Source organism: Mirounga angustirostris, unplaced genomic scaffold (assembly GCF_029215605.1).
Source record: "Mirounga angustirostris isolate CCGP_5_RB_7025 unplaced genomic scaffold, mMirAng1.0.hap1 SCAF_3, whole genome shotgun sequence".
NCBI classification, from domain to species: domain Eukaryota; kingdom Metazoa; phylum Chordata; class Mammalia; order Carnivora; family Phocidae; genus Mirounga; species Mirounga angustirostris.
The window spans coordinates 11,155,899-11,171,516 of NW_026991711.1; the positions used below are offsets into that span (position 1 = coordinate 11,155,899).

A 15,618-nucleotide genomic window follows, 5' to 3' on the forward strand; every position below is an offset into this window, starting at 1 on the left:
CTATGTTGGGGCTTGAACTCACAACCTAGAGATCAAGAGTTGCATGCTCCACTGACTGAGCCAGTCAGATACCCCCCATCATAAGTTTTATTTTCTTTTACTTTTAATATAGCCTTTTACCAATGTGCAGGTACTCCATGTGGAAAATCTCCCAAATACACTGCTTACTGAAAAAAGCGTCATGATAACAGAGTGTCCATATAATGCAAGCCATTCAGCATCCGTGGATCCAACTCACGAAGTGCCAGTTGTGCCCAGGTTGAGAAACACAGGTTTCCACCACTCAGAGTGGTGCCACTGCCACCAGCAGTGGAGATTCGGCGTAAGAAAGGACACAGTAGGCGATAGCCCCTGTGTAAAAATAATAAGTGATACACATATATACTTCACAATAGGATACAGCAGGATGTAACGGTGCCTGCTTCTAGGGACAGAAACCAGGGGGCTTGGCGACAAGGACTTGGAGACGGGGTGAAAGGAATGCTCACTTTTCATTGGATGTCCTTTTTTGTGTGCACAAATTACCTCATATAAATAATTAAATACATGCAAACTGAGAAAAATAATTTTTAAAAAACATAGATCAGATATGGCAAATATCTGTGTTACCTATTTAAGTTACTAGGAGACACTTTCACCTATGTTTAAAATTATCACCTAGGGGGCGCCTGGGTGGTTCAGTCGTTAAGTGTCTGCCTTCGGCTCAGGTCATGGTCCCGGAGTCCTGGGATCAAGCCCGGCATCGGGCTCCCTGCTCGGCGGGAAGCCTGCTTCTCCCTCTCCCACGCCCCCTGCTTGTGTTCCCTCTCTCGCTGTGTCTCTCTCTGTCGGATAAATAAATAAAATCTTTAAAAAAATAAAAAATAAAATTATCACCTACATTATATGGCACGGCTAATGAAAATAAACTACAAGCTGATGTAGATCTCTAATTACTTAATACAATCTAACACTTATTGAGTGTTAGTAATGTGAAAGACAATGGCCTAGTTGCTGGAACCAACAAATGAATAAGACCTACTAACTGCCTTCAAGTACTTCTTGGTCTATTTGAAAAGTCAGACAACTCAAGATAAAATCAATGGTCATCTAACAAATATGTAACAGAAGAGGAATACAGAGAAGGGGAAAATTAATTTTGCCTCTATAACCTTACAGGAAGGATAGCCCAGGTATCTCCCCTAGGTTACAGACTTAAATATCCAACAGTCTACTCAACACCTACACTTTGATATCTCAACCTTGTTTCTCCAAAATCACACCCTGATCTCCTCCCCAAAACATGCACCTCTCAGTTTTTCCCACCACAGTAAAAGATAGTCCTAGTCTTCTAATTCCTCAGGCCCAAACCCTAAAGCCATCTTTGATGCCTTATACTTTTTCTTATACATCACATCTGATCTCTTAGAAAATCTGGTCTACCTTCACAGAGTATCGAGAATTCAGTCACATCTCACCACCTCCTCTACCAACACCCTGGCCCAAGCTGCCATCATCTCTCACCAAGAATTACAGCAAACAAAAACAAAAACCAAACTCCTAGGAGATTCTCAGCTTCAAATGGTGGTTTTCCAATACAAAGTAAGAGCCAATGACTAGTATGTGCCTCCTGTTTTCTTCCTTTACCTTGTTGGTTGGGGTATTTATTGCAGTGTCATATCCTTTTCTCATCGCTGTAAGTTTGATAAGCAGGTGTCACACTGTCTTCAAATACAGAGGTCTTTGCATCAGAAAAACTGCTTTTAAGGAACCATATACAAGAAGTCTCACCCATAGCTGGGCCAAGTTTGAAGGCGAGATTCTGGTCTTGGCAGATGTTTATATTCTACTTACAGAAGGACATGATCACTGGGGGGGCTGGTCAATGGGCTGTGCTAGACCATATCCAAAGTCGGCCCCCACATTCAATAAGACATTAAAAGAATCATTCACCACCACGGTCATGTGGAATTTATGTCAGGGATGCAAGGATGGTTCAATATTCACAAATCAACGTGATACACCACATTAACAAAATGAAGGAGAAAATCACATGATCATCTCAATAGATATAGAAAACGCATTTGACAAAATTCAGCATCCATTCATGATAAAAACTCTTAAAGTGGGCTTAGAGAGAACATACCTCAACATAATAAAGGCTACATGTGAAAAACCTGCAAGTAACATCATACTCAGTGGTAAAAAACTGAGAGCTTTTCTCTAAAATCAAAAACAACGTAAGGATACCCAGTCTTGACACTTTTATTCACAAAATCCTGGAAGTCCTGGCCACAGCAATCAGACAAGAAATAAAAGGCATCCCAACTGGTAAGGAAGAAGTTAAAACTGTCACTATTTGCAGATGACATGATACTACACACAGAAAACCCTGAAGACTCCACAAAGCAACTATTAGTGGTAATGAATTTATTCAGTAAAGTTGCAGGACACAAAATTAGTATCTAGAAATCAGCCACATTTCCATACAAGAATGAAGTAGCAGAAAGAGAAATTGAGAAAACAATTCCAGTTACAATTGCACTAAAAAGAATAAAGTATCAAGGAACAAAATTAACCAAGGAGATGAAAGACCTGTACTCGGGAAACTATAAAACACTAATGAAAGAAACTGAAGATGACACAAATATAAAGCTATTCCATGCTCATGGACTGAAAGAATATTGTTAAGATATCCATAGTACTCAAAGCCATCTACAGATTTAATGCAATCCCTACCAAAATACCAACAGCATTCTTCACAGACCTAAAACTAATAATCCTAAAATTTGTATGGAATCACAAAAGACTCCGAATAGCCAAAGCAATTTTAAGAACAACAAAGCAGAAGGTATCGCAATCCCAGATTTCAAGATATACTACAAAGCTATAGTAATCAAAACAGTATGGTACTGGCACAAAAACAGACACATACATCAATAGAACAGATGGAGTGCCCAGAAATAAACCCATGATTTTATGGGCAAGTAATCTATGACAAAGGAGACAAGATTATACAATGGGAAAAAGACGGTCTCTTCAGTTAATGGTGCTGGAAAAACTGGACAGTTACATGTAAAAGAATGAAACTGGACCACTTTTTAACACCATACACAAAAATAAACTCCAAATGAATTAAACGGCCTGAATGTGAGTCCTAAAACCATAAAAATCCTAGAAGAGAACACAGGCAGTAATTTCTCTGGCATCAGCCACAGCAACATTTTTCTAGCTATGTCCCCGAAGGCAAGGGAAACAAAAGCAAAAATACACTATTGGGACTACACCAAAATAAAAAGCTTTTGCACAGCAAAGGAAACCATCAACAAGAAAAAAGGCAACCTAACTGAATGGGAGGAGATTTTGCAAATGAGATATTTAATAAGGGGTTAATATCCAAAACACATAAAGCACGGGGACACCTGGCTGGCTCAGTCAGTGGAGCATGTCTCTTGATCTCAGGGTCATGAGTTCCAGCCCCATGTTGGGCATGAAGCTTACTTTAAAAAAATACACACACACACACACACACAAACTACAGTATTTACTAGACCTATACATAACATTACCATGTAATCCAGTAATACTTCTCCTCAGTATATCTGCAAGAATGTATATGTCCATAAAAAGTCATAGCAATTTATTCATAGTATCAAAAAGCTGGAAACAACCTGAAGATCCACCAACAGGAAAATGGATAAATTGCAGGTTATTCAAACAATGAAATATCACAGAGCAATTTTTTAGAGTTAATAGTAACACACAGCCTCACGGAACAATCTCAAAGACATGATGTTGTATGAAAGAAGCCAGATATAACCAAAATATATTGTATGATTTCATTTATATAAGTTTAAGAACAGGCAGAAATACTCTGTAGTGTTAGAGGTCAGAACAGGAGGCCAAGTGGAGGGACTGACTGGGAAGTTGTATGAAGAAGTCTTCTGATGTCACAGAAATGTGCTATACACAGATCTGGATGGTGGCTATACAGCCCTACATGCATGCATAAGAACTTTGAGTCGTACACTTAAGATCTGTGGACTTTAAGATGTGGTAGGTCACTTTAGAATATCTAAAAACAAAAAAACCCAACAACAACAAAAACCCCTGCTAACTTCAGAAAGAAATACACTACAGTCAATTTTTTTAGACTTTTTTTTTTTTTTTAAGACTTTTTGCTTTAAGACTATTTGCTGATGATATATATTTGCAACATTTTTTCCCAATCTGGAAAACTGGAGGATCTAGATGAAGATTTTCTACCCATAAAAAATACCCAGGGTGCCTGGGTGCTCAGTCAGTTAAGCGTCTGCCTTTGGCCTAGGTCATGGTCCCAGGGTCCTGGGATCGAGCCCTACATCGGGCTCCCTGCTCCGCGCGGGGGGGAGGGGGGTCTATTCCTCCCTCTCCCATTGCCCCTGCTTGTGCTCTCTCTCTCAAATAAATAAATAAAATCTTTAAAAAAAAAAAAAACTATGTAAAATGATAATTAACTTCAAAAAAACCACAATGACAGAATTTAGGACTTCTACTATGCCTCATCAGAAGAGGCAAGGGCAGCAAATAACCTATTATTTAGTTTTCTGAATCTCTATTGACACTGAAATAAGTAAAACAATACTTAAACCTCAGTATAATTTTAAATTTGATGTTTACATTTTATCAATTTTAATTCAATTCATAGCCATAACATTCTTAACAGAAGACGTTCTTAACAGAAATGAAAACTTCAGGAGACATTGTCTTCTTCTGTGTGTTATTTCAGAAAACCAATTTTTTGTCTTGCTGAAATCTACACCCCCTACAACCGCTTTAGCAGTTAGATTAAAATCTTAACCTGAGTAGAAGAAATTATTTACTCATGTCAAAACTAGCAATTCCTAGAAGAATGTCTGTCTCGGTGAGCCACACAGACATTTGGTGAACTGAAATGATATAAGTCCAGATCAAGCACTTTATTAAAAAAAAAAAAAGCAAGCCCTGTCAAGGTGTCATGGCCCAGTCCCAGAATGGGACTGAATGAATCTCTAGGTGCAAAGTATTTAACTTGGTCAGACAGCTTGGGACTGCTTCTTTCTACAACAGGATTTTTATATCATTCCTTATGTTGACCAACAGCCTGGCACTTTAATGAGAAGTATACCAGATTCCAAAGGAAAGCGATCAATTTATGCACATTCTCTATTTTGAAGTTATTCAAGCATATCAGAACAATTCACAATCATTCTAAATGGAAGAAAGGATATGTTTCCAATAGGAATAAATGACGTTTTTTTAAAGTCATAATAATTAGAAAACATCTTAAAATGTACCAACCTGAATTTCTATATGACGAGGGTTATCAATAAATTTTTCTATTAGTAGTCTATCATCACCAAAACTAGAAGCAGCTTCTTGAGATGAAAATCTAAAACCATCCCTAATTTAAAAAAAAGAAAGAGGGAGGCGGGAAGAACAATCAAACTAACAAAACAAATACAGCCTTCAATATAAAAGTAAACAAAGCAATTAAATAATTTATTTTGGTTTACTTATGAACAAAGCCAAGAAAAATTCACTTAATGCACTAATAACTAAATTTACTTTCATTGACCAACAACTCCTATACTCACCAGCTTTGTGACCTGGGGTCAGTGATTTAACTTCCCTGAAACTAGATTTTATAATGAAATAGGAATACCATTACTTAGTTGGCCAACTGTTAAAAATTAGATTTTTTTTTAAAGATTTTATTTATTTATTTGACAGAGAGAGAGAGAGAGACAGCGAGAGAGGGAACACAAGCAGGGGGAGTGGGAGTGGGAGAAGCAGGCTTCCCGTGGAACAGGGAGCCCAATGGGGGCTCAATCCCAGGACCCTGGGTTCACGACCCGAGCCGAAGGCAGACGCCTAACAATTGAGCCACCCAGGTGCCCAAAAATTAGATATTTCTAATAAACCACACAAATCATATAAAATTCCATTTCCTCAACCCTAACATACCGTAATTCCACTAATAAAAAAAATTTTTTAATGCGTATTAATTTGACTCGAGTCAGAATATGCACACAAAAATGCAAAGGGCCAACTTGGCCAATGGCACAACTGGGGCAAAACTACAGTGAAATACTCAGTGAAAATAAACATACATGAGGAGGACCCTCAAGAACATTTTATGATATTTTTTAATGATATTTTAAATACACACACTTAAATGTAACTGCCCTTCACATACCCATACAGATCATTACAACTTTATATCTTTAAATTGTTCAAAATTAATCATTAAAAGAGAAAAGTATAATTTTTGAAAATATAAATACAGATATAACTATTGCTTTATACATTGTATTCCCAAACTATAATAATTTAAATTGTTATAATTAAAATATACTCACTAAATTCATACACTATGAAATGGGCCCATTCGGGGGCACCTGGTTGGCTCAGTAGGTTAAGTGTCTGCCTTCGGCTCAGGTCATGATCCCAGGGTCCTGGGATCAAGCCCCAAATAGGGCTCATTACTTGGCAGAGAGCCTGCTTCTCCCTCTCCCTCTGCCTGCTGCTCTGCCTACTTGTGCTCTCTATCTCTCTGTCAAATAAATAAATAAAATCTTTAAAAAAAAAAAAGAAAGAAAGAAATGGGCTCATTCGGTCAGTCTATTAAAAATGCACACTTGCTTACCTAAAACTAATTAAGTATATTATTTTTCACTCACTGACATATTCAGAATATAAAGTTTCTTTTTACAATGTCACTAATAGTTTCTTAATCTTCAGATTAAATATCTATACTTAAATACACCATTAAAATTCTTCCAACCTTTTAATTTGCAAACACTCCATCTGGCATTATTAGAAATAAATACATTTGTTTTTGTGCTTAAAAAATACAACACAGCAAGTAAACAATGACCAGAAGATAAATTCAAAACATATTGCAACAATTCTTGTTTCTCAGAGTTCTCAGGGAAAAGGTATCAGGTTTTCTTAGTCCTCTATTACTTCTTTGATTTAGGGGAATGGAGTTTTTAGATCTTTGGAGACTGCAAACCTCAAAGAAACTAAAGCACAATGAATTATTGTTTTTAGTACCATATGACCAACTTTTTATTAGATGGGGTATGATGATTCACAAAGAAAAAACAAAGCACTTTATAGTTTCTCTCTGCTATAATGACTAAGAGCTTTCATTTTGCATTTAAATCAAGAATACTAGAGGAAAAAAAAAAAATCAAAATCACCCAAATAAATTATCACAATTTGAAAGCATCACCAGGATATTTTGGAGTTCACAGAAAACTACTTTAAAAACATTGGTTATGGTCAGTTACACATCCATTTAACAAATATTTACTCATCATGAAACCATGTGCCCGTTGCCTACTTAGGTGATGGGAATACAAAAATAAAGCAGAAACTGCTCTGAAAGCACCCAAAGTCTAGCAGGGCTATTCCAAAATGTAAACATGGTCAATTTTCCATTGTGCCATATTTCATTGAAATGTGGATAGGGAAAAAAAAGACAGAGGTTAATACGAAGATATGAGTCTACTTTCAACAACCTTTGTGATTCTCACTCTAATTTAATATACAATAACAACAAACACTATTTTTTTTAAAAAATCTTTCAGATGTTCTAAAGATTCCAAGATAAGCGATAGATGCTACTTCCCTGAAAACACTTAGGAAAGATGCTGCAAGGGGAGACACTCCTCAGAATAAAATAATAAAGCAATTAATGGTTATGAGGTTTTCCTTCCAAAGAAGGCTAAAATTTTTGTGGATCATGCAAAAAAAAAAAAAAAAAACCCTCCCCCCAAGAAAGGAGAAAGGAAGGAGTATATACAATGTGGCATATTAATAATTGGTGACTCTAGAAGAAAACTATTGAAGAGTTTTCTGGACTATTCTCTCAATTTTCCTGTAGTTTAGATTCTTCCAAAGTAACGAGATATAGAGCAACTTTTTAAAATGAGGAGTATGTATCATTAAACCAAAGTGTCATACTTTTATCAAATTGAGAATATTTTAGATAGAAAATTATTTATGTATTTTTACTAATTTTATTAACATATTTTGAATCAATGTGCCATTTAAAGGTTTATTTACCCAAAAAAGATGCCCACTCTATGAATGGATATAGTGATTTCTGAAAATACTGAATGCTACATTAAAATCCATTGGTTAGGGGCAGCTGGGTGACTCAGTCATTGAGTGTCTGCCTTCGGCTCAGGTCATGATCCCAGGGCCCTGGGATGGAGCCCTGCATCAGGCTACCTGCTCCACGGGAAGCCTGCTTCTCCCTCTCCCACTCCCCCTGCTTGTGTTCCCTCTCTCGCTGTGTCTCTCTCTGTCAAATAAACAAAATCTTTTTTAAATAAATAAATAAATAAATAGAATCTTTAAAAAAATAAAAATAAATAAAATCCACTGGTTAACAGCAGCACAGAAAATCTCAATGCCAAGAAACTGAAGAGTAATCTTCACCATAAAATATGTTGCTAACAATAAGCCCTAGAGAAATGAGGGAGAAGAAATCTGAGATCCCAAGACGAATAATGAAAAATAAGTGCTAAAGCTTAATTGCTATGTAAGTGCCATACAAAAGGGGCCGCACAATGAGGAAAAGGTTAAAGTCTGTAAAACACACATCTCTTACAAAACCATTAAGTTGTGTTTAATATCATTATGTCATTCTTTCCTACCCAGAAGCTACAGCAGATCGTTTTTTCCCAAAGATGGCTGCAACGCTATCTCCCATTCCATGTGTTCACACTATAGATAGATCTCTTTTGCCTAATCATGCAGCCCATGAACCTCTTCTCAAAATAAGACTTAAACTGCAAAAAAAGAAAATGCATAGGACTGCACAGAGAACAAATTATACTGAAATACAGGATTTAAAATATTTTCTAAGAACAAATTTGGGATATAATGTATGGGGTTCTTTATTCGTAACAAGCTCCAACAACAAATCTAATAATCACTGTTACTTAGAGATACATTATCACATTACAGTTGTTGAAGATATGTGATTTCCAAAGTGGAAGAAAGTTCCAAAGATACTACTACTATTGTAGTTCATTGCCTACATTGGAGGAAACACTAAATCCCAGTTAGAGGTGAAAAAAATAGGTCCTTTTTCCCTCTCATCCAGATGCATAAACCTCCTCTGAATTTTATGGGACTGGGAATTCAAAGGTTAAGAACTCGTGATCTAGGGTATAAACTTCACGGAGGAAAGAAATTTTTTCTGTTTTTTGTTTGTTGCTATATTCCAGGAACACTACTAAAATGGAGCCTGCCACACAGGTTCTCAACAAATATTGTCAACCTATGCAATGAGTTAATTCTTGCAGTCAGTCTCACCAGTGTCACTCAGAGTAAGCCTGGGGTTTAAAGAGCAATATATGTCATCTCTCATCACCCCACAACACAACCAATTACTTTCTCTGATGCTCAACTGAAGAAACAATGGTGTTCTACGACAATTTTCTTTTAGAGATAAAACCATCTGTGCAAGTCTGCAACCTGGTGTCTTCCCAAAAGATTTTAAAGGGTAATGTATTGCTTTGAGGAAATTTTTACCTTACTTGTTCACTTGAGAACCTAATTTCTGAATTTGGTGTGTACTGGACAACTTTCACACCAACTGCTCTGGACTTCTGTCTTTGAGAGATTTGGGGGAGTGGGGAGGAAGGAAAAGCAAAGAAGGGGAGAAAGCAGAACCATCTAGAAGACCACATTACTTCTGGGTAGAGAAAGAGCACCAAAAGGCAATATAACACGATAATTAGTCATTTTTGTCCCCTCTGACCCTCCAAAAAAAAAAAAAAAAAAGACAAAAATCTCTTCTGCCAAACCTGAAAATCAATAAAAACGCAAACCTAAATTGAATCCCCTAAAACCTGTTTGTACTAGGCAGTTTTTTTTTTAAATTATTTTTTAATCACTATGATGTTAACAATGCATTGGGGTTTTTTTTAATTGTTTTAAAAATTACTTTTGATTCCTGAAACTAGTATACTAAAAAAATGTGGTCTACATTTACAACAGGGTGCACTGTATATAAAGGATGTTTAGTAGTTTCAAATTCAAAAGGAAATACATTCCACAGTAAAAAGTTATCAAAGTATTTCACTATTTTTATAGACAAGCAATGGAAAGCAAGTGCGTACTAATACATAAACAAATGAAATCATGACTGCCTTTAAATGCGTTTGCTTCAAATCTCTGACCACATTCAGAATATACAACATCAAATGTTAGTAGCTTTTGCCTAGAAAATAGAATCATGACCGTAATTTTAAAAAAATACACTGTAAAAACAAAAAGATAATCCTTTGTTAAGGTTTAAGAAAGTAAAAAACCTTTCTATAACAGAATCATCATCATCAAAATATAAACAAGGAAGTTTTCTGCATAATTTCCATTTTTTCCCATCTAAAAGAGTAAAAATGAGATGGTTATTTTAATTATTCCATTACACCTCTGGTATCTGTTTACTTGTCAGTTTAATAAAACTCTAGTAACTGCAATTTTCATCAAAAGTATATTTTGGACAGCACCTCACCTGGTCTCTTCATCATCCCAGGCGATTCGCATGCCTTTCCCACCACCACCTGCTGAGGCCTTGATCATGACAGGGTAGCCTAACAGCAGGGAAGAATTAGACAGAAGTTCAGACTTTGATCATCTGGATGCATGAACATGACAACTGACCACATGTTCAATAACGCAGAAGACAATAACTAATTTATCTAAAAGTTCCTTTCTTTAGAGTCAGGAAAATAACACCAGTGTAATGATCTCATATATATTTTAAAAATGAGAGTGTGATCATTTTAAAAGAAAAGGACTATTTGTATCTATAAATGTAACATTTTCCCCAGTAATGAAATAAAGCGCTAAGGAAACATAAATAAGTTATTTGACAATGGATTCCAAAAATGGAAGTAGATATAGTATTACATAGCAAATATAAGAAGCAACTTTTATATAATATTAAGGAAACACACACACACAATATTCCCCAAAAGTTCTGTTTGCATGCATAACAAATTAAATTCCCTTTTCCAAAAGTAATGATTCACAGGTATTTGAGGCATTTTCATTCGAAAAGTCACAGAGATCCCCTACAGCTTTTATCGGCAAGAACTGACACAATGATCTGGGGGGAAATCAAGTCACATGGTTATTGTATTATGGGTGGAAACAGAAGCTCCAGGACTCGCTGTTATCAGTGAAGAGCTACCATACTATTTCCACTCATCCAACAGGGAATGTGTACGCTAGCAAGTAAGGCCCAAACAAATGACATCTCCAGCTAAAGTTTTATAAGAGAAAATTAAATCATAAAATTGTTACTAAGTATTTAGATTATTATAAAGTAAAAATTTTGACAGCTTGAGTCACCTCTATACCAATTTATCAAGAAAAACTTTAAAAATCTCCTTGCTTAGAGGTTTTCTGAAAACAAGGTGGATACACTCATGTCTGAGACACTTGTTTATGATCTTTTCTGAAGAAAAAAAAAGATCAGTGAGCGCTTAAAAGGCTCTTCCCAGCCTGTGATGCTCTAACAACACTACACTCTAACTATAGGATCTTAGAGAAAAAGGAAGAGAGGGCCAAATGTCGTAGACCTTTAACCCCTAAACCACAAAATATTACTCTTAACTTCAACTGAGTTAAAATGGCTCTTGCTTTCTGTTTCATACTTAATTCAGTTTTTAAAATTCTGATGTTGGTTATGTCTATGTGGGACAGCATTTTAAAAGCAATGCTAAGTGCAGTGAGAAGAACGATTAACATACTTTTTTCACATTGGGAGCCTTAGAATCTAGGAAGAAAAAGGGAAAAATACCCCAGTAAATCTATCATTGGAAATTCAGAAGAGAAAAGTATCATAGGAAGGTAACAGAAAAGGGATTAAGGAAAGCATATTACAGCAAGAGCCATTTAAATGAGGCTATGAAGGATGAGCAGGATTTGAACATTTTAGTCAGGAATAGCAGGAATTGGTTTTAAAAAATGACAAATAATCCAGCTGGAGAGTATCCATGGGACGGCAGAAGAAAAAGAGAATTAAAATATAAATTAGGGAGAAAGTATGCTTCTCACTTTTGCATGCCAAAGATCCTGCATGAGAGTGAAAAGCAGAGTATTTATTTGTCTCCTTCAATGCTGTAGCCTCACAATGAATGTCACATAAAGGAATCAGACTGAACTCATTAAAGAAGAATTAGCCTGTTTTGGAGCAGTGAAGAAATAATATCTAAAAATTAGAAACTGGCATGCCTGAGAAAACATTTTTACAAAAAATTTAAACACATGAGTCCATACGCCAAAAAAAAAAATGTATCAATTCACCATCCAAAATTATTTATCCATATAAACAGGAAACAGGAAACCACAAGAAGTAAGATATCTACATCCCTTATCTCTGTTTTCAGTTCCCTCTGAGAATTAGGAAATTTGCATTTATTCTGATTCCGGTATTAATCTCATCTTAGTTATTTACTATGGACCCTGGACTATGCAATGATTTGTGAGATTCAAAGTAAGACTGGGAAATTGTCCTTGGTCCACAAGAAACTAGATGGAGAAACAAAACACAAAAAGTAATTTGTCAATGAGAAATTATATGTTCAGAAAAGGTGAGATGTTATTAGGCAACAGGGCAGTGTGTAATAAGGCAATTACAAAATGGTCCCCCCAAAAGAAGGCAATGTAGCATTAGATTTGTCAATACATATAACCCAGAAAAACAAGATTCCCTGACGAAACAAGCCAAATATAACACAACTGTAATATATTTCACTGTATAAACATACTGAAGCATTATATATTCTACTATGAATAGACATTCAGACTTATACATACAATGCTCCCATGAATATTTCTGAATGTGTTGCCTGGAACCCTGTGTAAGAGTTCCTAGAGTATATGTCTAGGACTACAACTGTTGGATAGTATGCAAGTTATAAAGTATTAAAAACTCCTATTTCTGGGGCGCCTGTGTGGCCCAGTTGGTTGGGCCACTGCCTTCAGCTCGGGTCATATCTTGGGGTCCTGGGATCAAGCCCCGCCATCGGGCTCCCTGCTCAGTGGGAGGCCTGGTTCTCCCTCTCTCACTCCCCCTGCTTGTGTTCCCTCTCTCGCGGTCTCTCTCTGTCAAATAAATAAAATCTTTAAAAAAAAAAAAAAATCCTATTTCTTCACTATTCTTTATCTCCACGACCACAACACTTACACAAACTACCATCACATATGTCTTCATAGGATGCCTGCAGTAGCCTCCAAACACAACTCCCTATCACTACTGTTGGTCCCCTCAAACTATACTATAGTCATTGGAATTCTTCAAAAATATATATATAAGATTACCTCTCTCTCCTGCCTAAAACATTAAGAGTTTACATTGTACCAAGAAACCACAGATGTTTAATGAAATAGAAATTATGAATTCAAGGATAGGAAGCATGGAAGGTACACAGAGATGGCCTAACATATACTTGTTGAATCACAATACCAGGTAAGGCTATGCTTAACTTGAGCCAAGAAAGCTCATTAAAAAAAGAAAGAAAAAGAAAAAGCCTAAAATGTATTAATACCAACATCAATTAACTGACCTATCAAACAAAATAAACCTTAACACATTTTACTCAAAGATGACAAAATCCAAACACACAACATTCACAATGTTTACAATCCAATCAAAAATTAAGAGACATGTGGGGGTGCCTTGGTGGCAAAGTTAAGCAGGGACTCTTGGTTTCAGCTCAGGTCATGATCTGAGGGTCATGAGATGGAGCCCCACCTTGGGCTCCAGGGGGAGTCTGCTTAAGACTCTTTCCCTCTCCCCCTATCTTTCTCCCCCCACCCCACCCCCTGCAGCATTCACTCTCATGAATGCTCACTCACTCTCTCAAATAAATAAATATATCTTGAAAAAAAAAAAAATTAAGAGACTTGTGAAGAGGGATGCCTGGCTGCCTCAGCCCGTAGAGCATGTGATTCTCAATCTCAGGGTCATGAGTTTGAGCCCCACACTGGGCATAACAATTACTTCTAAAAAAAGAGAGAGAGAGACACGTGAAGAGAGGTAAAATGCAACCCACCTCAGAAAGAAAACAGGCAACAGAAACAAACCCAGAAATGAAGAACCTTAAAGAACCTATTATAAATTACAGCTATTACAAACACTGTAAGTATGGGAAAGGATTTCAAGAAGAAATTATCAACTATACACTTCAAGAAAAAATATTTTTTCTGGGGTACCTGGGTGGCTCAGTTGGTTAAGTGGCGGACTCTTGATTTCAGCTCAGGTCATGATCTCAGGGTCCTGGGATCAAGCCCCACGGCATAATCCACGTTCAGCAGAGAGTCTGCTTCAGGATTCTCTCCCCCTCTCCCTTTGCCCATCCCCCTGCTGTTGCGTGCTTTCTCTCTCTCTCTTAAATAAATAAATCTTTAAAATTTTTCTAATAAAGAGAAAATGATCATGGTGACAGAAATAGAAAATATAAAAAAATTAAAATATGAATTCCTAGGTATAAAAATAACTGAAAGGAAAAAAATCCAACAATGTATAAAATGAATTATACCATGACCAAGTGGGATTTATTCCCAGTATGCAAGGTTAGTTCAACACTCAAAAAACAGTTAATGTTATCCATCACATTAATAGGCTAAAGAAGAAAAAATATGACATGACCATATCAGCAGATGGAGAAAAAGCATTTGACAAAATCCAACACCCATTGAGTTCAGCAAAGTATGAATAGAAGGAAAGTTCTTAAACTTCATGAAGAACATCTACAAAAAGCCTACACCTAACCTTATACTTAACGGTGAGAACCTAGATGCTTTCCCCCTAAGATCAGGAACAAGGTAAGGATGTCCCCTCTTACCGTTCCAAATCAACGTCCTACACAAGTTCTATTTTAATAAGACAAGAAAAAGGTAAACACATAGGGAAGAAAATAAAAAAAAATAAAATAAAAAAAGTTCTATTTTAATAAGACAAGAAAAAGGTAAACACATAGGGAAGAAAATAAAACTCTTCATTAGCAGGTAATATGATTTCTATAATGAAAACCTCAAAGAATCAACAACCACCACCACCAAAAAAATCCAGAACTAGTAAGTGGATTATAACAAGGTTGCAGGATACAAGGTCAACGAACATTAAGGGGATTGCATTCCTATATACCAGCAATGAAAACTTTGACTCTAAAATTAAAAACCAACACCATTTACATTAACAGTCCCCCCCCCCAAAAAAAACACAGGCATAAATCTAACAAAATATATATGCTACCTATATGAAGAAAACTACGAAATTCAAATGAAATTAAGGAAGATCTAAATAAATGGAGAAATATCCATGTGTAGGATACCAATTCTCCTCAGCCTGATCTATAGATGCAATGCAATCCCAATCAAAATCCCAGCAAGTTATTTTGTGGATATCAACAAACTGATTTTGACATTTATATAGAAAAAGCAAAAGACCCAGAATAGCTAATGTTAGAGGAGAGTAACAATTTCAAAGGATTGGTATTGCCCAACTTCAAGACTTATTATAAAGCTACAGTCAGCATGGTACTGGCAAAAGAACAGACAAATTAATCAATGGAATAAAGTAGA

The 15,618-nt window shown here is 36.2% G+C and overlaps 1 protein-coding gene across 3 annotated transcripts in view; it reads right to left on the reverse strand.

The window, feature by feature from the left end:
- Positions 1 to 15,618, reverse strand: part of PCCA (propionyl-CoA carboxylase subunit alpha) — a 403,499-nt gene that overhangs the window by 248,015 nt on the left and 139,866 nt on the right. For all 3 annotated transcript variants that reach the window (XM_045869658.2, XM_045869657.2, XM_064585924.1), the window contains 2 exons: positions 10,538 to 10,616; positions 5,299 to 5,401 (listed from right to left, as the gene is read on the reverse strand). In XM_045869658.2, the coding sequence (XP_045725614.1) occupies positions 5,299 to 5,401; positions 10,538 to 10,616 (182 nt within the window). The remainder of the gene's footprint in view (positions 1 to 5,298; positions 5,402 to 10,537; positions 10,617 to 15,618) is intronic.